Source organism: Danio rerio, chromosome 11 (genome assembly GCF_049306965.1).
Source record: "Danio rerio strain Tuebingen ecotype United States chromosome 11, GRCz12tu, whole genome shotgun sequence".
In the NCBI taxonomy this organism is placed as follows: Eukaryota; Metazoa; Chordata; class Actinopteri; order Cypriniformes; family Danionidae; genus Danio; species Danio rerio.
Window position 1 is genome coordinate 7,300,944 of NC_133186.1, and position 26,469 is coordinate 7,327,412.

At 39.7% G+C, this 26,469-nt stretch overlaps 1 protein-coding gene across 5 annotated transcripts in view; it reads left to right on the plus strand.

Moving 5' to 3' along the window:
- The first annotated feature begins 672 nt into the window (after nucleotides 1–672).
- Nucleotides 673–26,469, plus strand: part of nwd1 (NACHT and WD repeat domain containing 1) — a 36,132-nt gene continuing 10,335 nt past the window's right edge. The window contains exons 1-16 of one of the 5 annotated variants that reach the window (XM_073916295.1): nucleotides 673–727; nucleotides 1,317–1,526; nucleotides 2,834–2,919; nucleotides 5,108–5,224; nucleotides 5,350–5,704; nucleotides 8,929–10,195; nucleotides 10,721–10,924; nucleotides 12,943–13,102; nucleotides 13,192–13,309; nucleotides 19,873–20,037; nucleotides 20,659–20,856; nucleotides 22,222–22,344; nucleotides 22,627–22,829; nucleotides 24,004–24,264; nucleotides 24,352–24,442; nucleotides 26,279–26,427. In XM_073916295.1, coding sequence (XP_073772396.1) covers nucleotides 1,409–1,526; nucleotides 2,834–2,919; nucleotides 5,108–5,224; nucleotides 5,350–5,704; nucleotides 8,929–10,195; nucleotides 10,721–10,924; nucleotides 12,943–13,102; nucleotides 13,192–13,309; nucleotides 19,873–20,037; nucleotides 20,659–20,856; nucleotides 22,222–22,344; nucleotides 22,627–22,829; nucleotides 24,004–24,264; nucleotides 24,352–24,442; nucleotides 26,279–26,427 — 3,615 coding nt within the window. In that variant the 5' untranslated portion in view covers nucleotides 673–727; nucleotides 1,317–1,408. Of the gene's footprint in view, nucleotides 1,527–2,833; nucleotides 2,920–5,107; nucleotides 5,225–5,349; nucleotides 5,705–8,928; nucleotides 10,196–10,720; nucleotides 10,925–12,942; nucleotides 13,103–13,191; nucleotides 13,310–19,872; nucleotides 20,038–20,658; nucleotides 20,857–22,221; nucleotides 22,345–22,626; nucleotides 22,830–24,003; nucleotides 24,265–24,351; nucleotides 24,443–26,278; nucleotides 26,428–26,469 lie in introns of all 5 variants that reach the window. The other 4 variants (XM_073916294.1, XM_073916297.1, XM_002663705.8 and 1 more) reach the window with 4 other exon arrangements.

A 26,469-nucleotide genomic window follows, 5' to 3' on the forward strand; every position in this document is an offset into this window, starting at 1 on the left:
ATGATGTTGGAATGATCAAAGTACAATGTTGTGGTGGTTTAGGAGGACATGCCTTGTGTTCATGTAATTCAAAACTGTTAAAAATCATACTCGACTGGGTCATTTAACATTCAAAATCTGCCACAGGTCTCATGTGAAGGTTGTTTATAGGGGTAGTGGTGGAGAGCGGCATTATAAGTATAAGTACAAGGTTATACGCCTATGGAGATAAGCCATAAACCACCAAAACCAACGTGAGTGTGTGTGTGTGTATAGATAATGGATGGATAGAGACTTTCATTCATTCATTTTTTTCCTTCGGATTAGTCCCTTTATTCACCAGGTGTCACCACAGTGTAATGACCCGCCAACTTATCCAGCATGTGTTTTAACCTTTCAGCTGCAACAATACTGTGAAACATCCATCCACACTCTTTCACTCACATACAGCCAATTTAGTTTATTCAATTCACCTATAGCGCATGCCTTTGGACTGTGGGGGAAACCGGAGCACCCAGAGGAAACCCACACCAACAGGAGGAGAACATGCAAACTCCACACAGAAATACCAACTGACCCAGCCGGGGCTCGAACCAGTGACCTTCTTGCTGTCAAACTTCAGAGATCTAAAAATCATAATTTTACCATTATTACAGACCAAGTATAATAGGATTCTAGATGGGATATCTTGCTAGATCTCTTTTAAAATAATATTACACAAAGGTTGCACAATCTTTCCTGAGGTGAGGTAAGTTTTTATTATGATTCAAAGGACCAACATGACACCCTGTTCCTTAGTGTGCGAATAGACTTTGCTTATTCCCTCTCAGGACCGCAGACTTCTGAGCACATTAGAGAGGCTTGAAACAAACAACAGAGTAACAATTAACAAGCAACGAGGTTTGTCAACAGCGCAATAAGATCACCTGCTCCTGTGGGAACACGCTCGGTATTATCGGTCTCATATAGACGCAGGTTTTTAAGGGTGATTAGACAAAATAGTTCAAAGACCTCCGAGTCCGACTCATCTTTAAAGCAACAGTTTATACTTTTATACACGTCAGGTTAATTAAACATAGAGCAGCTGCTCGTGCTCTCCAGGGACTGATCTCTGTGGCAGGCGGTGGCTCGTAAACACCGGGTCTCCCTCGGCCTTCCTGATCTCAGTGGATAAAATGACGGCGCTGAGGAGAACAAACAACCGAGCTGGAGCGCCCTGCAACAGAGAGCTTTGTGCTGTTTTGTATAATAGGATACAGCTCAAAAGTCTTTAAACAATTTGTCAAATGGCTTGATTTAAATTTACTTTTTAATTATAATTTCATTTTTCAAACTAGCAGTGATGCTCACAGTGGCACCGTAGAACTACCCGGATGTCGGTGGTTTAATAGGACTGGAATATTCTGGATTAACTGAGGTGTTGGTCAGGATGGATGTGGTGGAGATGAGAGAGGCACTTGGGTTGGAGGTTCTGCGGGGACAGAGCGCTGATTCTCTGCAGCCTACTTCCAGAATGGTGCGGGTGTTCATCAGCTCCACTCACTCAGGTAAGTAAGACTTGCACTTCTTGTTTTAGATAATTTTAGCTCAATTTATTTATTAAACTTTTTTTTTTTGCTCCATGATCCATCTAATGAAAAACATTAGCTATATTAGAACTATTTTGTAATTTTTAATTTAAATGGTTTCTGTTTTTGTTTGTGGTCTTTTTTATGGGTAAATACAATCTCTTCAAAATGCAACACAAATGTTTATTCATTCATTTTCCTTTGGCTTAGTCCCTTTAATAATCAGCGGTTACGACAGCGGAATGAACCGCCAACTTATCCAGTATATGTTTTACACAGCAGATGTCCTTACAGCAGGAATCCAGGACAGGAAAACACCCATACACTCTCACATTCACAAACATACACTACAGCCAATTTAGTTTATTCAATTCACCTGTACCAGATGTATTTGGACTGTTGGGAAAACGGGAGCACCCGGAGAAAACCCACGCAAACACAGGGAGAACATGCAAACTCCATACAGTAATGCCAAGTGACCCAGCCAGGGTTCAAACCAGCGACCTTTTTGCAGTGCTAATCCCTAAATGTTTATTTTTCAGATAAAGCAATCGTCTGAAAGTGTGAAATATATTTGTGACCTTGGTCTTAAGTAAAAAAAAAAAAAAATTGGTTGGAATTGACAAAAATACATTGTTTAAGTCACAATGATCAGTTACATTTTATGCCAAAAATCAAGTAAAGATCACGCTCCACGAAGACTGTTAAAAATACAATAAAAGTAAAATAAAAATACATATAAAATAAAAAATAAAATAAAAAAATAGAAATGTTAAAGTAAAAAAAAACTTAATCGCTAAAAATAAAACTTAAAATGCTAAATTTCCTTCTGTTAATATATACAAGTAAATTTATTGATTATCAATGTGCATTGCTAAAAATGGGATTCATAGACTTTTAAGGGTGAATTTATCAAAATTATAATTTTTTAAATCCCCAGAATCCATATTTTTTAAATAGTTTTATCTCTCCCAAATATTTTCTAATCCAGAGATGTCCAAAGTAGGGCCTGCAGGCCAAAGATGACTCATGCTAACCTTGGCCCGATTTAGATTTGGCCCGCCATCCCATCTGAGAGGAGGGGTAGAAGCTGTTTAGATGCTTGAATCACAGAAAATATTAAACAAAAGTGTGTAAAATCTATGCATAATAGTAATGCAAATGCAATGTTTCCACATTTTCAGGTTTGCCGAATTGTCATATATTACTGATTTCATGATAGTCATATCAATATTGTATCAACTGTGTAAAATGCAAGATAACAAACGACATTGTATTGTTGACAGACATGAAAAATGAGAGAAATGCATTCTGGGAGAAGGCCTATTCGGAGCTACAGACCCACTGCCAAAGTTTGGGTCTTGTTTTTGAGGTTTGTGCTGAAATTACAGTTGCAGTCTAATTTAGTTTTGCTGGAAAACACTTTATAACAAAGATCTCAAACTCGATTCCTGAAGGGCCGCAGCTCTGCACAGTTTTGCTCCAACTCTTATCAAACACAGCTGATTCAACTAATCAAGGCGTTCAAGATTACTAGAGACTATTATGCACTGTTTCCACTGACTGGTACAGTGCGGTACGGTACGGGTCAACTTTATCAGGCTTGCATTTCCACTGCCAAAAATGTACCAATGGCTTGCTCTTGGAAATCTCACTCAAAGTAAAGCTTTACGGGTCATTCACATATCACATAAAAAGCACTTCTCACAAAGCAGATGCTTTATGCACATATATACTCGTGTATAAATCATACGTATAAATCGTGTATGTTCATTACTAACCTTTCTATGAACATGATTTGATTATACTGTAACTTCAGATCAATGACAGTGTGAAATAGCCTACTGTAACGTCTGCAATTATATAAAATAAATAAATGCAACAAATATGAACACATACAGACCCTTACAGTCTCCGAAATGTTACCAATTAAAGAAAAACTACACACAGCAGACATTTAGTCCTTATTTGGGTTCAAAAACAACACAAAATAAAGCCCACAGTCAGTGAAAACCTCTGATCTGTGTCTTTAATCTTCACCAGTGCATGTAACCTTTGTTAGAACGTAATTCAGTCATTCCAAATTCGTAATAGTCCAAAAGGTGATGATAATAGTTAAACACAGCAGTTTGTTCATGGTTTAGATTGCTGAAAAAAAGAATTTCCTCCTTTGTTTTTTATGGCTTCTCCTTTGTTTTTTTGCGCTTCACTTTTGCGTTTTTCTGTTTCTGAAAGGATCGGATGATAGAAGCACTTCAATAATCATGCTCACGTTATTATTATCAGCTCAAGAAGTTCGTTATTTCAAATATAAACACGATCACAAGCTCTCTGGAGAAAGTGAAACAGCTCGTAGTTTATGATCGCCTACACCTCCCTCTAACCCAAACCCAACCGTCACAGTAGCATATATGTTACCTTAGTGGGCGGTACAAGGTCTGCTATGTAGTTGACGATCACCTACACCTCCCCTCCCCCTACCCTAAACCCAACCATTGCAGTAGCATGGGTGTTACCTTAGTGGTACAAGGTCCACTATGTAGTTGACGATAGTCTACGTCATCCAGCTGGGGGCTGCAGCGAGGACATCTTAGAGAGACAGTTCTCACTGCAGCCTGATGACATTGTTGACCAGATCTGCTACGTAGTTGACGATTGCCTACACCTCCCCTTACCCTAAACCCAACCATCACAGTAGCATGAGAGTTACCTTAGTGGGTGGTACAAGGTCTGCTATGTAATTGAAAAGTGCCTACACCTCCCCCTACCCTAAACCCAACCATCACAGTAGCATGGGCATTACCTTAGTTAGCGATACAAGGTCTGCTACGTAGTTGACAATTGCCTACAACCTAAACCGCATGGGCCTTACCTTAATGGGGGGTACAAGGTCCCTATGTATTTGATGATCACCTACCTCAAGCTGCAGGCTGCGAGGAAATCTTGGACACAGTCCTCGCTGCAGCCTGCAGCTTGATGACGTAGTTGACTAAGTCCGCTATGTAGTTGACGATCGCCTACACCTCTCCCTATCCTAAACCCAACTGTCATAGGAGCATAGGCGGTACCTTAGTGGGCGGTACAAGGTCCATCACGTAGTTGACAATCACCTACACCTCCCCCTACCCTAAACCCAACCATCACAGTAGCATTGGCATTACTTTAGTGGGCGGTACAAGGTCCGCTACATAGTTGACGATCGCCTACACCTCCCCCTACCCTAAACCCAACTGTCACAGTAGCGTGGGCGTTACATTAGTGGGCAGTACAAGGTCCGCTATGTAGTTGATGAATGCCTATGTCATCAAGCTGCGGTCTGCAGCAAGGACATCTTGTTTTGTCGTGCTAGGTACCCTTTGCAAAGGGTACCAAAAAAGTGGTGTGGTATGGTTCGCTTTTTTGGCCATAAAAGTGTACCGTACCACTCAGTGGAAATGGGCCATTAACGGGTGTGAGTTGGATGTGGTTGAAGGTTGTTAAACTGTGCAGAGCTGTGGCCCTCCTGGAATTGAGTTTGAGACCATTGATTTATAACTATTTTACATTTTCTTTGCCCGCAGGTAGTGGATTTCAAATGTGGAATGCGCGACATCACTGCATCTGATCATTTAATAACAGAACTGTGCATTAAAGAAATCGAAACCTGCCAGAGGATATCAGATGGGCCAACTTTTATAGTAAGTGTCACCAGCAGCCTTATTAAATTTGTGATATTTAGGTCATCAGGTTTGTTTCCAATCTGTAAACATAAATGGAATACAGTATCTCTGTTTTTTTTTTTTTTTTTTTTTTGCTTTTTCAGGCTTTGATCGGTAATCAGTATGGCCATCGCCTTGTCCCGCGCCTCATACCAGAGGCAGAGTTTCAATTGCTACTATCAAAACTTTCCAAAGATCCAGAGAGTTTAAAGCTCCTTAACCAATGGTTTTACAAGGACAGTAACTCAATCCCACCCACATATAACCTCCTGCCAATCACGGTGCACTACCCACATTACAATGAGAGAGATTCTGAGAATGGACAGTTGCGGGATAATGATGTCATATCCTGGAATCTAACAGAGTCACGGCTGCTGCAGGTTCTCCGCAGCGCAGCTCTACAGGCTGAGAGAGACGGGGATTTCACTGCTGACAGCAAGCACAAGTTTTTCAAATCTGGTAAGACATTTTTTAAATTTTTCATAAATATGCAGAATAGGGCCTAAATTCTTATTTCCAACCTGGTAAATTTTTGGAAGAATTCCGTTCCAATTAGATCAGGGGTGCCCAAACTTTTTCTTTTGAAAAACCAAACTTGATTGAGGCTAGTGGGCTGAAGGTAAATATAGTTGCCATAGGTAATTTCCTAGTTTATTTAATAATGTTTAGAAATGACTAGAAAATATTGCTTTATATTAGCTAATACAGATTTTTTACATTTAATAATAAACTTATTACAAAAAAATCAAAACAATTTCATGTATAACAGAATTACATTAGTTTTTGCCTTGATTTGCTCGCCAATGTCTTTTACATAATCCTCTATTTGTCAAGTGAGAGTATTAAAAAAAATCTGAATAATTTACAACATTTAATTGAAACCTTTCACTTCAATTAGCTTTTTCTGTAGCTCAGCAATACAACAAACAAAAAAGGTTATGTCAGAATTAGAAATGACAATCTCTGTGTTTAAGGCGTTCATCCCAACTCATACTCACTTCTCTTCACAGTTGGCATATTGGGCCAAATCAAAGGTTACAATGGGACAACTTTATTTGAATATATACAATACAATACAATACAATACAAAAAGCAACAACAATTATAAAGACAGAAAAGAAATGCAAACAAAATAAACAAAAAAAAGGAAAGATTTTAAAACTATTATTACATCAGTTCCTCCAGTACTATACATGGTTCAACAATGTTACACATATATATCTAGGCCAATGGGCACAGGCAATATGGTGATCTTGCAGACGATGACAGGGTTATACCTTTAAACTGTTATCCTTGCGTTTGACAGGTTTTCGGTGGCTTCGAAGCCAGCAATGCTATCAGATAGATTGTGTCTAAGTCTCTCTAAATGTAAAGTGCTAGAAAATTTTGAAAGCCATGATATAAAATGTGGTACTAATGCCTTTTACCTTAGACAAAGAATATATTTTTTATATATTATTTCTATCACCAATCCATATTGGACAGCTTTTTTAATTTGATGACTACTTCCACGAATTGGGACCAACCAATGACTGTAAAAAATATGGATGACGCGACAGCCCCTTTTCCCATTGAACGCCTTGAGGGCAAAACGCCTGCTTGACGGGCAAAAACTGTTGCAAAAGACTGCTGAAATTGGAGCCTTGACATGCGCAGAAGGACTGTCTGATGGAGACAGAGGAGGAGCCGCAAAAATGAGCGGAGTCGAGCTTCCAACCAAACGCTTTATGTAAAATCAACCACGCCCCCGAACTTCTCAGCATGCGTTTGCTGTCATATCAACACAAATGGATGTAATAACGTTAACAAATATGAGGGTTTTATATATTCAATCGCGCCAGCTCCGGGCCGCAGCACATAACCTACTCGCGGAGTCGCGGGCTGATTCCGGCTCGCATGCGGCAGCGCCAGCTCGCTCGGCCGCCGCATCTGGCTCGATTGACTCGGGCTGGAATCGGGCAGTGAGTCCAGGCATCCGGAGTAGGTCCAGCAGAGGTAGTCAGTCTGAGCTCTGAGGAGTAAGTCTCCGGCATGCGAGAATCTAGCCGGAACTGGCCCGAGTGTATTTTGCTATCTGGGTGGTTATGCGTGTATCAGCAAACTAATAAAGCCCGAAAAAAGCCCTGACCTTAGTGAATAAACAGTGTTCCACCAGGATCATGTATGTCAGAAACTGTAGTTTACTGCTGAACTCATTTTGTCATGGTAAAATAACACAGAAATCGAATAATAACACTTCAGTCTTCTGCCGAAGCTCAGACACGCTGCTTTGAGAAACTGTCAATCACAACTGTCAATCACGATGACACGCCCAGCATTAAATTACTGCTAAAAAACAAACTGTTTACAAAAATGAAGATCTGCACCTATTTCAGCACAATAACCAGTGCCTTATTCGACCAGAACCATCTTTCGGGACATTTTATTGCAAGTGTAATAAATTTTTTTATTTGGGCTCAAGTCTCCTTCATTAACACGGAGGAGGCGGGCTTTATGACTTGTACTGCAGCCAGCCCCCAGGGGGCGATCTAACGGCCGAGACCTTCACTCAAATGCAGGCTTGCGGCACACTTGGGACCAACCAAAAACAGCGATTGCTGGATTAGGGGCGAGGTCCCAATAATATGCCTTAGAGTAGAAGCCTTAGAATAAAATTTCACTTCAAAGCTCTAAAAGGTTTGGGCATGACCAAAAAAGATGTCGTAAGGAGCAGGGCGCACCCTTACAGATAGATATAGCTCAGAGTACAGCTGCTGCTCCCCCACATCGAGAGAAATCAGTTGAGGTGGCTCAGGCATCTGTTTCGGATGCCTCCAGAACGCTTACCTAGGGAGGTGTTCCAGGCATGACCCAGGGACAATGGCTGTTTCTCAATATGCGTTCTTCAGCGGTCTTGCATCCTCGTGTTCTCGTGCAACGTCATCATCAGCTGCCTAAGTTCAGTTCCAATACTCAAGACTGCAAGTACGGAGGATGCGTAAAACTTCCCGGATGTGATCTTGATATCAAGGACGCACTGATGCAGACTTGAGCACCGAACTCGCTCTGGAAGTCCCAGAAGTCATTGCGACTGGAGGTGGGAAGCGGAGCATTTTATTTAGATTTATTATTAAAGTGCTGAGATATCACTTATTTACCTCAGGAGTTTCCCTAAATGAAATGGTGAAAGTAAACATTAACATGAATATCTTAATAAAGGAATAAACACATTAAGGGTTGTTTGTTTGTTGAAATTCGTATTAAAATTTTTTTAATTTATATTGTGCAGAGTATATTTAAAATGTTTTTATGCAAAGTATATATATTGAAGAGGTAAGTGCTGTAATGTTTAAATAATTTCTATTTAAAACACGTGAAGGTCACATGACCATCAGGAAGAACGCAGCATCCCATTTCTCAAAGGACGCATTCTCTGCCCTCGTGGTCTTCCGAGGACACCTGGCTAGACCGGTCTCCACAAGAATGCAAGTCCGTTCTCTGCGTTCTTGGAATTGAGAAACAGCCTATGTCTTTGGTGGGAAAGTCTGTAGTTCTCTCCCAAGACAGCAGCCCCCGTGACCCGGTCCTGGAAAAGCAGATGAAAATGAATGAATGAATAAATGAATGAATGTATTACTAATTGTTTTTTCACAATAGTTTGTTTAAAATTTTTTACTTCCTTGTTTTTTTTTTGTGTTTTACAGTTTTAGAATATGAGATGGAGCATGGCTTTCTCAAGACTCAAAGGGATGCATCGGCTGTGCTGTTTTTCCGCGAACTGCCTCGACTTAGTAAAAGAGACTGCAAGAAAAACTTTGCAAAGTTTCTGCTGGACGTCACAGCCGACGGCTTGCTGGACACACAAGCCCGGGAGCTCTTGACTGACCTGAAGCAACGCATCTGCAACACCGGTCGCCTCCAACCACTCTGTATGGAGCTCAGCAAAGGAGCCATGGACCCAAGCCGCAAAGAACACAAGGAATACCTGGGTAAGCTGTGTGAACAGGTAACATCTCAATTGAAGGAACTGATCAGCAGAAATGCCCTGCAAACCTCAGGAACTTCGGTAGATCCAGTATGGTCCTGGCTAAAACAGGAGATCTTTCATCATGCCAAGCTGAGTGAGGAGAAGTGTGCTGTGTTTAAAGGGAGAGACGACATTCTGGGAAAGATCTCCATCACCCTGTGGGAATCCAATGATGTTTCTCATGGACCTCTTCTAGTCCATGGACCTCCAGGAGTTGGTAAAACAGCTCTGCTTTGCAAACTGGCCAAGGAAATGCGAGCAGTTGTTGACAATCGGGGAGTTGTTCTGCTGAGGTTGCTGGGAACATCTCTGCTCAGTTCAGATGTCGATTCTGTTCTTAGAGGTGTTTGTCTTCAAGTGTGTGGAGCTCTAGGGTTGCAGTCCCCATACTCGCATATAGCGTACACGCATGAAGGGCTAGTTCGATTTTTCCATTCCATGCTGGAAGACGTGTCAAAACAAGGAGACACTCTTCTACTCATTCTAGACTCATTGGAGCAGCTTTTAGAGACAAACAAACTTCATAAACTAGACTGGATACCTAAAATAATTCCACCCAATGTGCAAATCGTATTCTCAACTTCTAATGAGTGCTTGGACAAATGTAAATCTTTGGTTTCAGCGGAAGAAAACATCTTTAAATTGGAACTTCTCACGAAAGATCAAGGGAGAGACGTCATTGATGCATATATGAGTGCAGCTGAACGCAAGCTGACGGCAGAACAGCAAGACGCAATCTTACGCTACTTTGAGCAAAGTGGAAACCCTTTGCATCTGAAACTCATGCTAGACGCTGCCAAACTGTGGTCCTCCTACACCCCCATGTCTAGTGTTCACCTGGATAAGTCGGCGGAGGAAGTGATGACATATTTTGTCGAGTCACTTGAGGTGAATCATGGGAAGAAGCTAGTCAGTCATGCTCTGAGCTTCATCCTGTTATCAAGGTCAGTCATGTTATTTTAATCATTCACTTTCTGGGCCAAGGGCAACATGATCGCTTAGTGGATTGCACTGTCGCCTCACAGCAAGAAGATAGCGATTGGTAGATTAGTTGGCACCTCCGGGTGCTCCAATTTCCCCCACAGTCCAAAGACATGCACTATAGGTGAATTGAATAAACTAAATTGGCTATAGTGAATGAGTGTGTATGGATGTTGCCCAGTTCTGGGTTTCATCTGGAAGGGCATTCAATGTGTAAAACATATGCTGGATAAGTTGGCAGAATTCCACTGTGGCAACCCCTGATGAATAAAATGAATGAATGTCTGGGCCAGTAGCCTAGTGGTTAGTGTGCTGACATATAGAGCCAATGCACTTCATGCATCCCAAGTTTGAATCCCAGGGTGTGGACCTTTCCCAATCCTGTCCACTTCTCTCTCTCACTTCACTTGCTACTAGCTACTGTCCTGTTAATAATGGCAAAAAATGAATCTTTAAATGTAATCGTTTACTTTTCACATTTGAAACAGATATGGACTTTCAGAGGCAGAGTTACAGGATGTCCTATCATTAGATAATGATGTTCTAGCTGAGATCTATAAATGCTGGCTTCCTCCGAGCCATACGCTCATGCGCTTCCCACGTTTTCATTGGTCAAGACTCAGGCATGACCTGAGTGCTCATCTGACGGAGAGATGGGAAGGCGGCGTTCTTCTGCTGGGTTTCACTTACAGGTAAAGTTTGCTTCCACCTTTCTGTTTGCCAGAAGAAACATTTTCTTGACCATGAATGCTGAAAATTAAGACAGAAACATTCTTAAAACGTACCTCTATATACATTTCTGTAGAGCGCCAAATACCAAGGAGCTAGATCTAAGGAGCTACATTTTTTTGCAGATTTCCACCAGAAGCCGCTGTGTATGCTTTTTGAGATCTCAAATTTCTCTCGCTAGTGCTATTCGCGCCTGCTGTTACAATGTAAATCCCACAGAGGCCGCTGTTGACTGACTGTTTGAATGACTGAATATCTGACTGATCGAATTACCCACCCTCCTCCTCCTCTAAACTCAGCCAATAGTGTTTTCAAAAGCACAGATTGACCCGCCCACCCACTTCCCTAAACCCAACCGTCAGTTTTAAAAAGCAATCCAGAAAAAGAAAAGCCCTTGCCTGATTTTTACCACGTTTTCAGATTTTTACCACATTCTCAACCTCTTATTTACTTGATTATTTTATTTTTTGGCTTTTGTTTTTGTCTTACCTGCTTTCTGGAACCATTCTTCACTAGACTTGAACCCTGTTGTCGTGGTCTACTCCTCTCCGTGCCTCAAGTCCACCGACGTACATAGCAAGCTAACTAGACAAACTGGTAACAGCGGGAAAGCCATCCATACGGAGGTAAGTGGTCAGCTGGTAAGTGTGAAAAGGAGCAGCGTCATACCACCCTGTAGCGTTTGCTTTAACAATTAAATGCAGCCAAACGTACTTCTGACTACATAATTCGCCATCTCCAGAAATGTATATAAGGCTACGTTTTTAAAATAAGCCTCCATATGGATGGGTTTCCCCGCTGTTACCAGTTTGTCCATTAGCTCGCCATGTACAGGTAAGAAAACGGGTAAGACAAAAACAAAATGTAAAAAAAACATAAACAAGTAAATAAAAGGGTGAGAATGTGGTACAATCTGAAAACGTGGTAAAAATCAGGCGAGGGCTTTTCTTTTCTGGATTGCTTTTGAAAACTTGGTTGGGTTTAGGGAAGTGGGTGAGCGGGCCAAGTGGTGCTTTTGAAAACACTATTGGTTGGGTTAAGGGAAGGAGGAGGGTGGGTCAATTGATCTGTCAGTCAGTCAGTCAGCCATTCAGTCAGTCAACAGCGGCCTCTGGTGGATTTACACGAGAACGTCAGGCACGAATGGCATTTGCCAGAGGAATATGAGATCTGAAAAAGTGCACACAACGGCCTTTGGTGGATTCACGAAAACAAAAACTGCAATAAAACAGTCCTGGGACGTATTTGGCTCTCTCCAGAAATGTATATAGCGGTACGTTTTCAGAATGAGCCTGGGTTGGTCTTTTGGTGTGACTGTCTCAAGCATGGTTCAATAAATTACAACTATAAATAAAAAAAATATATATAAAATCATTAATAAATACCTCAGGCCTAATTTTACAAGTGGCTATTTTAGTAAATGGCAACCATTTTCATACATATATTTCCAAAAACAGAGGAATTTGATACATTTTATCACTGAAAACCTTGTCCTCTGGAGTGACACTTTAAATCTGCAATTCCACAGAAAACCTTTATCAGTTGAAGGGCCTCATTTAAGATCATGTGACTGAAGCCCACCTGTTACATTTAGTCTCATTTTTTTCATTAAATGCTAACATTTTTGACATATTTAGCTTTTTGTACAGCTAAAAAATTGTTAGGTTTTGTTGTTTTGACAAATCATGGAGAAAAAAGTAATATTCATAATTTTGCAAACAAAATAAATAGCACTGAATAAAGATACATGTCCTAAGTGCTAATTCATGTTGGAATCATGCTAATTCATGTTGCAAACATGCTAACAACATGCTAAAATCATATTGGAATCACACTGACAACATGCTATGTTAGAGACATGCTAACATGCTAATTCATTTTACTGCCGATTTGTAACTACCCGTCTGTAGCTTGGATATGACAATGAAATGACAACTTCACCATCTCATCATGGTTCCTATCTCGTCTTTACTTCTCCTAGGCAGTTTGCAGAACTGGTAAGGAGGAGATATTTGTCACGTGATGTGAAAGCTGACATGCACACGATCCTCGCCGAGTATTTCTCCGGACAGTGGAGTAAGGGGCAGCTCAGACCCATCCTTCTCCCCTCACTGAGCGCATTTCTCAATGCTGACAGAAAGGTTTACTCGGTCACTAAATTAGCATTATGTCCAATATGTTTACTTGCAAAGTAACTTACATGTTTACTTTTTTCTTGAATAAAATCAAGGTATCACCCCAGCCCTTGTGGTTTTCTGAAGAACTTGCCAATTTGCGTAAGATTCATGAACTTCCTTATCACCTTGCTCACGCAGGAAAATGGGACGAGCTACGACAATCAGTGCTTGGTGAGTTTTGGAAAGTAACAGTTACATTTGTCAGGGTGGTGGAGGAAAACAAATCCCATTTAACATACCTAAAGTGTTATAAACCCTGTTTTCAGTGTTTTTTCACACCCCAGATTTGAAAAAGGCTAGTAAAAGGGATATTTTTAGAGGGAAGGATTACATAAAACGGGAGTTTCATTACACACATGATTACAGCTAATTTGCACACCGCCAATGCAAGCACACATTCAAGTAAATGAAGAGCTGTACGCTTATTTTACGCGGCCGCCATTTTAAAGAACCAAAGCGAGGCTGCGGTGGGAAGAAACCCGGAAGTGTAGGACCAACACTGTAAACATTGCAGCAACATGCTGTGGACTACAAACCTCCAGCTGTTGCAGAGATTTTAAAATGCAGAAATGGTGTAACCATCACTTTAATATCAATCAGTTCAGTTAAATTTAAACAGTTAAAAGCAAATTAGGCATCAAACAACATCACAATCTCTGTAGTACCCTGCTAAAAAATCCAGCTTAAACCAGCCTAGGCTGTTTGGCTGGTTTTAGCTGGTCGACCAGGCTGGTTTTAGAGGGGTTTTGGCCATTTCCAGGCTGGTTTCCAGCCATTTCCAGCGTGGTCTTAACTGGTCAGGCTGGAAAATGACCAGCTAAAACCACCTTGACCAGCCTGGTTTAAGCTGGACATAGCTGGTTTTGACTGGGCTCCCAGCCTGGCTAGGCTGGTCAAGCTGGTTTTAGCTGGTCATCTCCCAGCCTAACCAGCTAAGACCAGGCTGGAAATGGCTGGAAACCAGCCTGGAAGTTGCCAAAACCCATCTAAAACCTGCCTGGTTGACCAGCTAAAACCAGCCAACCAGCCTAGGCTGGTTTAAGCTGGATTTTTCAGCAGGGTAGTAATATGCTCAGGTGTACTCCAAGGCTTCAGTTCATGGCACCAGTTAAACACTGTGGGGATGCTTTCCTGCTTCAGCCTGTGTAACCCGGGGAGTGAAAAAACACTGCAGTCCTTTGTAGCACATCCTCGTGTTGTCTGTAATAGTGTTGTCCCGGTACTAAGCTTTGAAGGGCGCCTATGTTGAAAAATCAACTTTTCAAGCCATTTGGACAGAAATATGTGTATATATAGTGTATAGACCATCATACTGGGGTGATACAAACACACCCAGTTCTTTTTTTTTACAATTTAACAACATAAAAACAGTGGACCAATTAGAGCGGTTTTCAGACCGACCGCAACTTTACGTAGGAGTGTGATCCCCCCGCCCACCGAATTGATTGACAGCTGCACGCATTAACATGTTCCAGTAGTCACATGTATGAAGATGTCGGGTCATCAAGCAGGTCGCTCGCCTCGTCTGTGTTTGTGCTCAGTAAACAGCAGTGGGTGAACTGATGACCTTCTCGGCCAATCACAAGCATTTCTATGGAGCACGTAAACACAATGGCAAATCAGCGCTGTTTTAGGAAAGCCATCAATGGTTTTTCTTTTAATTCAGTATCGTGACAAGTCTTATATAGTGAAAGAATCAGTTCATTAACTCGAGTTTGATAAATGGCATCTAAAACGTATGTTTGGGAAAGAAAACGTTAGCTAACTAGTGCCATTTCCCTTAAATTAGCTGAAATTGAGCTCTAATATTCAGATCGGACCTTTGGGTCACTCGGAAGGTGGTGGAATAATACATATGTTTCACTTTATCTTGGCTGATAAGATATACAGCCAAGTACACAATGTTCTGATGCAACTCTCAACGATACTTCAGGGTTTCTTCCCACTGCAGCCTCGACTTCGCTTTAAAAATGGCGGCCGTGTGAGCAGTTTTCCTTATCAGAATCCTCCGAATCCCACCATGGTCATAAGGAGGACAGTGTAGGTCCACTGCTGTAAATAATAAACACAATAACAAAACCAAATAACTGTCAAGAAGTAGTGCACGCTTTTATTTCTGTAATGCACTGAATTCAATGAAGTTCAATCTGAGACATCAGAACGCACATCTTGTAGGTACTGTTTGAGTTGTTGACTCCTATAAATCATAGAAATACCATAATATGTTTGTAGAAATTGAAGAAAAATGCTAAGTGAACATGTTTATCTTAAAAACAATGCTAAAGTTAGATATTTTCTTTTGAAAATGTGCATTCCCTGTCGTTATGTCTGTCTTTGTTTTTGGTCTCTATAATCTGCCCACTGCCAGTTTACCCAGTTGTATTTCATCACCCGAGCTGCCTTGGTGGAAAACACAGCATATTTCTTTTCAGTCAGGAATGCTAAATCAATGTATGTGACACGGCCGAAAACCATATTTGTTGTGACTTAGTCACAATTCGAATATGCTTAATTTACTTTCAAGATCTGAGTTAAACTATCTGCTGCAGCTTTCAGTATGGCAATAAGTGTCACTTAAAACGGTATTCAAACTTACATTGGTAGCATTAACATTGAATAAAGCACATAATCAGTACCTGAGGTGATCATTGTCATAGTAGATAGTTTCCAGAGTTCAACAGATTTTTTTCTACTGGTTCAGATTTTTACTTTCCCTGAAAAAAAAAATTGACTGGCCCCACCAAAAATAAAACCCTGTTCAAAAATTTCTTAGCCTCATATTTTAAATTGTGTCAGAAATAATGTCTGTAAAAGGACACCTTTCACCCTGCTCACAGACAGTTTTCTCTCCTGCCCTCCGGCAGGCGCTTCAGGCTCCCCCGGACAAAAACCAGCAGACTGAGGAACAGCTTTTTCCCCAGAGCTGTCTCCCTCCTGAACTCTGCCCCACATTGACTCTTTTGCCCCCCCAATACACCCCCCACTCTCCTCTAACTTAAACTCCTCGCAATAACTGCACTGTTTAACATTTGCACATTTAAAATTTGCACATTCACTGCACCACATTGAACTGTTTACTTATTGAACTGTACGTACCCACTGCATATGGGCATTTGTAATTATGTACACACCCACTATACATATACACTTGTAATCATGCTTATAAATCTGCATACTACTGACTATTAATAGCAACCTGTACATATATTCATATATTGTAACATATACACTTGTAATCATGTTCATCTATCCCTGTACATATATTCATATATTGTAACATATACACTTGTTATCATGTTTATCTATCTGCACACTACTGTTTATTAATAGCAACCTGCACATATATTCATATATTGTAAATCTGTTCATAGCTTATCCAACCTGTATATAATGTTCATAATACATCCATCTGTAAATATCACCATAGTTTTCTATAACTGCACTTTATAACTTATTCCTGTATCCTGCACTTGCTGCTATTGCACTGCTGGTTAGACCTAAACTGCATTTCGTTGCATTGTACTTGTACATGTGTAATGACAATAAAGTTGAATCTAATCTAAATCTATAATTTAAATATTTAAAAAATGTTAAGAAATAAGTATGCTGAGCTAAATTCAAAGTGTCATGCAAACAAAATGAGCAGTATGAAAATGTGTAGATATTATATTGCAGTTCTAAATTATTTAAGAAAAGGTGGTAGACTGTGCAAAACATCACTTCATTTTTTGGTCATGTTGTACCCACATAAATGTCTGCTTCCAAGACGTTAGAAACAGATGTTTTCTTTTAGACTCATAATATATATAAAAAAAACAATGTGCCGACAACATCTAATTAGATAAGAGGAACCAAAAAAGCAATATCGTGTTACATCATGTTACATCACAGAGAAGGTAGCATATAAAGGTTTAAAAACAAACGGTTTCTTGATTTTAAGACATTATTTTAATATATTTTATATATTTATTATTTTTATAATTTTAATATTTGCATGCAATTGATAAACAGTCGTAGGTAAATTTAACTTTAGGGACAAGGCAACACTGGCCCAATCGGGCCAGTAACAATCTTGTCTACTGTTTCAAGCATATCTCATGCTGGCTCCGGGCCCTGGTTTCTAAGGGTGCTTTCACACCTACACTTTTGTTTCGGAACGTATCTCGTTTGCCCAGTTAGCGCGGTTCGATTGGCATATGTGAACAGGGCAATCGCGCTCTGTTCCACGCCAAAGTAATCGCTCCGAGATCGCTTGAGTGAGGTGGTCTCGGCTCGATTGAAACGAACCCTGGAGCGGTTTGATTGCAGTGAGAAAGCGATCCGATCTGAGCGCGGTTATATCACAGTGTTTTATGGATATGTAATAGGCTTACGGCTATATGAAGAGAGAATTATAAGTAGGGCGGGAAGTTTCGCGAGTCTCCGGATGCCCGCAAACGAGTGATGATCTCCCGGTAATCTCGCGTCTCCCTCCCGGTCATCAAATAGGCTACGTCGCGCACCCTTCTCACCCCTCCCCACCGCATCTCTCCTTACGCCTGTTTCACACCGCAAGCGTCAGCGGCGCGTGAGCAGAGCGTGAGCAGCGCGTATGTCGAGCAGTAGCAGCACGCAGGCGTTTGCCTTTCACACCAGCTGCGTTTGCAGCGCACAGCGCTTCGGCAGCTGCTGCTGAGATCATCCTATCTCTGTCTATTCTATCTAGTTACCCCTCTATATACAAATACACTTTTTAAACTTTTCATCTGTACCAAGGCCCCTCCTATGCTGTTTCATTAACCTGCAAATGTTTATTTTACAAATTTTATAGATCAAATAGTACTGTATGCTTCTAAAGCTAACTTATATGAGAAGTGTCTACAGTCAGAAGACAATCGCCTGTGATATCATGTCATTTGTTTTTTGATTATCAGGTTGCTGTAGACCTAGTTATAATCATATTTATACAATATAGTTATAATGATGTTTATACATGATCAAACTAGTGTTAATTTCTCCGCTTCAGTGATGTCCAGCGGCAGAATAACAGCTCGTTAATTCATGCTCGTGCAGATGATGAGACGGACAAAAGTAATTAATGCATGCCATTCTTTTCCTTATTTTCGTGTTGTCAGATTCACAGTGCAAACAGCTCCCGGTAGGAATAATTCGAGTGAATATAAAACAAAGCCGATTAAAACTTTCTTGCTCTGCTAGCTGCACAGAACACAGCGAGCTCACATAATCCAGCATGCGTGTCGAACTACACTACCCACAATACACTTCGCTATGGACTACAAATCCCGTAAATATTCCATTTCCCCTCTCCTACAACACTAGTGTGCAACTTAAGCAAAACTGATAGTAAAATAGTTTTACATTTGGTTTTGTAGTTCGGGCCTAAATAAATGTTTGTTGCCGTTTTTAACCGTTGTAAGTTCATTTGAATGACTATATATAAACCATTTGACATTTTATTTATTGGGTAAAATTGTTAGTTTTTACTGTCATTCAATGTGTTTTGGTCATTCTCAATGCACTGTCACTTTAATTGAGCGTGAGCAGCGCGTCAAAAATAGACCCAGCGCCGAAACTATCGCTGCACTGCTGCTTCGGCGACGCTCACGCCTCGCTCTGACGCGCTGCTGCTGCGTGCGGTATGAAAGCTCTAATCTGTTAACATGGACGCCGAAAACACACGCGCTGCTCACGCTCTGCTCACGCGCCGCTGACGCTTGCGGTGTGAAACAGGCGTTAGACACATCGCGCGCGCGCACCTTGTCAATCACCATCAAACCCCCACCTCTCCTGACAGCTGAGCGGGACGCTGCAAAATAAACCCTGACACTCTGACCAATGTGAGGACAGTTTACTCGCACGTGACTTGTTTTAGCTCTTTTGGTCCGATTAGAAACTTTGCAATGTGAAAGTGAACCGCTCCAAGAGCAAAGAGCAACAATGTAACATTTGTAATCTCTGTTTCGGAACAACTGAATCGATTCACAGGTGTGAAAGCACCCTAAAATAGCAATTTCTGGTGATGGGTCTTACAAAAACTCCTCTTAACATGGAAAATATTCCTTTTGTCGTGTGTAGTTGGGACATGGTGTAGGTTCAATAGTCAGGCATGCTCGCTCGTGTTGGTGTTGTCAATCTGGGGCCGGGTGAAAAAGTGTTTTGATTTTGGATTGCAATACCTAGTTCCACCACTGGTTGTCAATCTTACAAACTGCACCTTTAAATGTATTCTTGCAAATAAACAAAAGTAAACCCTTTAAAGTAATGAATGTCTAAAGCCCGACTCACTCTGTGCGACTAAAATCCGAGGAGGATGAGGGCGAGGGTGAGGACGTGAGGGGTAGAGGGTTTGGTCATTCAGTCAACTGTGGCCTCTGGTAGATTTAAGTGAGAACAGCAGGCACGAATGGGACTCGCAAGAGAAATTTGAGATCTCAAAAAGCGTATACAGCGGCCTCTAGTGGACTCGCGAAAACTTAAACTGCAAAGAAACGTATCTCCTGGGATATATTTGGCGCTCTCCAGGAATGTATATAAGGCTACATTTTCAGAGTGAGCCTGGGTTGAACACATTCAACCCATGTCTGTATGTATCTCCCGCATAACAATATGGCAACCCTTGGTAATCTCATCCCCACTTACTATAATAACACGCTGACAACTGTCTGTATTCTGTTTAGTGCTTAATGAGTTTACAAGGAAATATATGAAACAAACGTGTGCATGTGTTCTCACAGGGAGTCTGGACTGGTTGTGCTGTAAGACTCTGCAGTGTGGCGTGAGCTGTGTTATTCAGGACCTGACCCTTTGCACTGACCTCACTGACTGCCCTGAGATACAGTTGCTGAAGGAGACGTTTTTGCTTCTTAAACCCTCGCTGGATTTTAGCGACGGCCGCGTGGGTAAGCATTGACCACCGGGGCTACTATTAGCTGCATAATTTGTGTGTAAATTTACTGACTTCACACTTCATCTTAAAATGTCTTCAGATGTTGATTGGTTGTTTCTGTGTGATCTACTGCGAAATGCATTTCAGAAAAAAAGCCAGTTTAACAAATGCTATTCATCCATTCATTCATTCATTCATTTATTTTCTTTTTGGCTTTAGTCCCTTTATTAATCTGGGGTCACCACAGCGGAATGAACCACCAACTTATCCTGCATATGTTTTTAACGCAGTGGATGCCCTTCCAGCTGCAACTCAAATGCTATTATTACTGTAATTTAAATACTTTTTTATTGTTAGTTAAATATAAAAATATAAATCATAAACAATTTATTTGTCAGGTTATTTATATAGTATTTTTAAACATTTCTCCCTTTTCTTTCTCTTTTCAAATTCTTCCTAAATACTTTAAGGATTTACATATTACCTTTTTACAGATATTTTCTCTCTATTTTTGACAGAAAAACAAATCTTCCACTTCAAACATTATTGCCATTTAACATAAAAACATGTCAAATCTGCCACAACGTTACAGGTTTGTTTCCCCTTGACTAATTCTTCCTCTGTTTTCTGATAGATCCCTCGCTGTTAGTGACAGAGATCTTTGCCAGGCTACAGGGTCTTGCTGATCATTACCCCTCCATGATTGGTCAACTGTGTTCTCAATGTATGGACTGGTTTGAATCCTATTCTGACCCATTACTTGTGCCCAAATGCAGCTTCTTTGAAGCCCCTGGTGGCCCACTAAAGAGCACCCTCAGAGGATTCACTAAAGGTGACCCCCTAAAAAGAGTTCAATCTTGGTTTTGAACATTTTATATTTGTGTTTATTTATAATATATTCATTATTATTGATATTATTTTGATTTTGTTAAAAGAAACTGTTTAAACATGTTTTTGTAAATTAGCTCAGTGTCATGAAATAATAATATAATAATAATAATATATAATTATTATTATCATCATTGAATATTATATATATATATATATATATATATATATATATATATATATATATATATATATATATATATATATATATATATATATATATATATATATATATATATATATATATATATATATATATATATATATTGCTATTTGTTGGGGTGAGGACTGTTGTTTTGTGTAATTATAATAAAATAATAATATTTTAATAATTAATAACATTATATACAGTTAAAGTCAGAATTATTAGCCCCCTTTCCCAAATGATGTATGTAGATTATATATTCCCTAAGTAATGTTTAACAGAGCAAGGAAATTTTCACAATATATTTTCTTCTGGAAAAAGTGTTGTTTGTTTTATTTCGGTTAGATTAAAAGCAGTTTTTTAGTTTTTTAAACACCATCTTAAGGTAATTTGTGAAAAGAAATTTCATAGCAATACGTTTTTTTTTTTTTTTTGCTGTTTGTAGGGGTGAGGACTGTTGTTTTGTGTAATTATAATAAAAAATAATATTATAATAATTAATAACATTATATACAGCTAAAGTCAGAATTATTAGCCCCCTTTGGATTTTTTAAAATATATTTCCCAAATGATGTATGTAGATTATATATTCCCTAAGTAATGTTTAACAAAGCAAGGAAATTTTCACAGTATATCTGATAATATTTTTTCCTCTGGAGAAAGTTTCATTTGTTTTATTTCGGCTAGAATTAAAGCAGTTTATAATTTTTTAAACACCATTTTAAAGACAAAATTATTAGCCCCTTTAAGCTATATTTTTTTCGATAGTCTACAGAACAAACCATCATTATACAATAACTTGCCTAATTACCCTAACCTGCCTAGTTAACCTAGTTAAGCCTTTAAATGTCACTTTAAGCTGTATAGAAGTGTCTTGAAAAATATCGAGTCAAATATTATTTACTGTCATCATGGCATAGACAAAATAATTCAGTTATTAGAAATGAGTTATTAAAACTATTATGTTCAGAAATGTGTTGAAAAAAATCTCTCCAGAAAAAAATAATAATTCCAATAATTCAGGGGGGCTAATAATTCTGGCTTCAGCTGTATGTATTAATTATTTTATTGTTATTACTTTAAAAAAAAGCTCTTCAAACATGCTTTTGCTAATCTGCCTAGTGTCATTTCATAGCAATATGTATTTTTTCTTGCTGTTTGTAGGGGTGAAGGCTGTTGTTCTGTGCTCAAAGAGGAAGCTGCTGTTAGCAGGTTCAGAGGATGGACTGATCATAGTCTGGAGTCTAAACAATCTGCAGCCTCTTCACACTCTTTCTGGACATAAAGGTACTGTAGAAACTAAGGGTGACACAGCCCTTTTTTGAATCTAAATTCTAAACAAAATCTATGGGAAACTTTTTTTTTTCAAATAAACCAATATTTTAAATTCAATTATCGATTAAATTAAGTATTCTATATACAATGCAAAGCAGTTGATTCCAGTCACCATTAACGCATGTCACAATATTGGGACTTTTCACTTCTCTAAAATGCTCTAGGATGCTCACTATTCAAGTATGTGAACATCTATCTTTTTGCTTGATCTGTAATTACTTGTTCTGTTTGTAGCCGGGGTGCTGTCCCTGAAGCTGACGGACAAAACCAATAACTGTTTGTCTACTGGGCTCGATGGGACTCTGAGAAAATGGTGTCTGATAAGTGGACTGCAGCTTTTCTGCATCACTGATGCCGTTTCTGTCCAAACACACAGCCCTACACACATCCATATGAATGAAGAAAGGAAGATCATCATAACCAACCCAAGCAGCCAAGTGAGACAAATAAAGTCAATACTTTTTCCTCCTTAAAGCAGGGGTGGCCTAACTATTTTTCTATAAAGGGCCAAAAACCAAACTTGATTGAGGGCTGCGGGCCGAATACATACCAAACGTTTTACAATACATTTGCCTAGGGGAATTTCTCAATTTATTTGGTAACATTAAAAAAAAAAAACAAGAAAAAGTTTAAATTATATCATCTAACACAGTATCATTTTTAACATTTTATAATAATCTTATTACAGTAAAAACATAAACATTCCATTCATAACACATTAGAGATCAAAGCTGAATACACTAGTTGAGCTGCTCCTCCCTTTCCTTTGTTTTGCTCACAGATACACTGTACAACAAACTATCATTTACATAATGTTCATTCCTGTGTGTGTGTGTGTGTCAAGTACTGTACCTTGGTGTTAAGCGGGACTGAGCCAGGGCAATCACAGTGATGATGTCGGCTTGTCTCCTCCAAAAACAGCTTCTGCAGACGTCGCGTGATGTTCTGAACGCTTATAATACATTTTTTTTTCTGCAGACAGACGCGAGTCGCTTTCTGTATGTCTAATACCAAAAGGTTTAGTAAAATCAGAATGACCGCGATATGCGTACATCATTTCATTTCGGGAGGAGGAGAAGGCATGGAGGTAGTGGTAAAATAATCATTTTTGAAATATATTTTGAAATTACTAAATATATTTTTAAAATAGCAAAATGCCAACAACGCACCTTAACTCACCTCTTTTTTAGACCAGAACACTCACGAGTCCAAAGTGACACAAATGGATTTGCTATTTAAACAACGTGGTGCAAAACATGAACATTACTGTTGAACTAGTCTAAAAATAGCAATAAATTGTGCCTTATTGCACCGGGTGTATGATAGGGCCCAATATGACAGTTGGTATAAACATGCAGAAAATCTCATTCACATTCATGACATGTCAAGTCACGATTATAAATGTTTAATATCACCTATTTAAGAAAAGTGTTATCGATTTGGTAGCATGCACAGCAAAAATAACTAAATAAAACTAATACTAGCCCACAACATTCTAGGTTTTACAGTACTTTTGATCAAATAAATACAGGCAGACTTTTCACTATGATAACATCCCGAATGTTGTCAATTTATATGTTGGGATTTCCTTCTCCATCCTTTCATGTGTAGGTTAAAGCTTGGGATTTGGACACTGCAGAGCCTCTGTTTGAGCTGACCGCAGTGATTGGTTCTGTTCTTGGCATTGTGGAAGATGAAATAGCGTGCATATGCAGTGAGGCGATACTCTGCTTTTATGACATATCCACCGGCACTCAGACTTCCCAGACCCTCCTGCCCTACTCTGCCGGACACCATAACATCACCTGCTGTCTCACACTCACCAAACACTCCAAAATACTCATTGCTTTTGGCGAAAGCCGTCTACATTCGGTTTGTACGCTACCTTTTTTCAGAAAAGTCCAGGCAAAATGTATTATTTCAGTGTTATTCAAAGGATTTGTGTTTGTGTGTGTGCAGGTGTGGAGCCATGAAATGGAGTCTGTGATTGATCTTCCATCTCCAGCTCTCTTTCTCAGAACATCTGAGGATGAAAAACTGCTGCTTGCAGGTGCATTTTCATCTCATTGTCTGGATATAGTTTTTCTCATTTCATTGATCTTTTCTCTCATTTATTAATTATCCTTTATGCGTGCTCTAATAACACCACAATTTTGATCTCTCATTCTTACAATAATTATCTATTACTGTTTGTTACTGGTTGAGCCAGCATTGATTAGATGGTAGGCGAGGCAGTGGCGCAGTAGGTAGTGCTCAGTTGGCGTTTCTGTGTGGAGTTTGCATGTTCGCCCTGCGTTCGCGTGGGTTTCCTCCGGGTGCTCCGGCTTCCCCCACAGTCCAAAGACATGCGGTACAGGTGAATTGGGTTGGCTAAATTGTCCGTAAATTGTGTGTGTGTGTGGATGATTCCCAGAGATGGGTTGCGGCTGGAAGGGCATCCACTGTGTAAAAACTTGCTGGATAAGTTGGCGGTTCATTCCGCTGTGGCGACCCCGGATTAATAAAGGGACTAAGCCAACAAGAAAATGATTAGATGGTAGGATTTGATATAAAGGCTGATCATGAAAACTGGGCAAGATGGAGGCTGAAGTTTCCAGCTTTGTTGTTTGGACTTGAAAAAAAAAGAAGTAAGAAAACCATTTTTTGCAGTGTGTATTCGCTGTTTTATTTTGGATTAGCATATATTTGAATAATTAATTACAATTCTGCAATTATATTAATTATAATATAATTAATTATAATATAATGAATTCGCAACTCTGAAGTAGAGAGGGATATTGCTCTTCACACACAAAGTAGGCCTACCTGAAATTATAAATTAGAAAAGGCTCAATAATACATTGGACAGATCCTCAACGCGCAGATTTCTTCTCTTTGTGCTGGTAAGTTTTGCAATAGTCCGCAGATACCGGAGGGCTGCGTGCTGTGTCTTAATGATGCATCAAGAGCTTCATTCACACACCGGATTAAATTAATGAAAGTGAAACTGACGGGCGCATGAGGATTTTCATTAACAGAAAATTATTTAGCCCAATATAGGCGACTCTGAAACTGTATATATTTTACTGTAATTATATATATATATATTAATATATTATTAAACAGACAAGGTTGTGTCTCGAGCGCATGACAGTGTGTGTGCGTCTTCAGCGGTAGTAAGGAAGGAGGGCTGCTCAGTAATGCTCAGTGCTCAGTGGATCTTAGTCGTTATAAAATGACATTTAAAAACTACGACCTATTGTTGTAAACAGGGCCTGAGTGTGTAATTTTTGCGAGCGGATTTGCAACGGGGGTGGGGCGAAGGATCGCGATGCCTGCATTCGTCTATCGGCCCAACTCTAATACGTACATAGCAGAGCTTGCAAACTGTGTTTTTTGGGGGGGGGTTTTGTCGACAACACGAACGTTATCAACATAACTCATTGGAAATCCAAAATACTTCCACACCGGCGACTTCATTGAAAGAGGAGAGGGTTTAAGTTCTGTCGACGGGTCTTCTGCATCTGCAGTTCAACAAGCACTTTAACAAGCGTGGTTTTTTCTGCTTGGCAAGTTAAGCTGACATGACATGGGAGCGTGACAGCATCGACGATTCCATTTTTTTGATTCGATAATCGAAATTGAGCATGAACTTTGATCGATTTCGATTTTAAATCGAAATTGTGACACCCTTACTGTCTATGGTATGATAAGAGAGCTCTCAGATATCATCTAAAATATCCCTATTTGTGTTCTGAAGATGACCGGTAAGGTTTAGATAAGGTTTTAGGGGATTCGAACAATGTCGCAGAATTTTTTCATCTTGAGTGAACTAACCCTTTAAATAAAACATTGCCTTTTAATTTGTACACTTCACTGATGTACCTGTATTTTTTTTACATTGAAGGATGTGACAGAACATTGTGCGTGTTCCTCGTGACATTGACTTCAATGCACAAGGTTCTGGATCTTCAACATGATGCATCTATCCTGTGCGCCGTGTCAAACAGCGAAGGTAGCGAAATCATCACGAGTGCCCAGGATCGTATAATACGGGTCAGTTTAATCCCCTTCTTCCCAGAAAGGTACAGTGTCCTC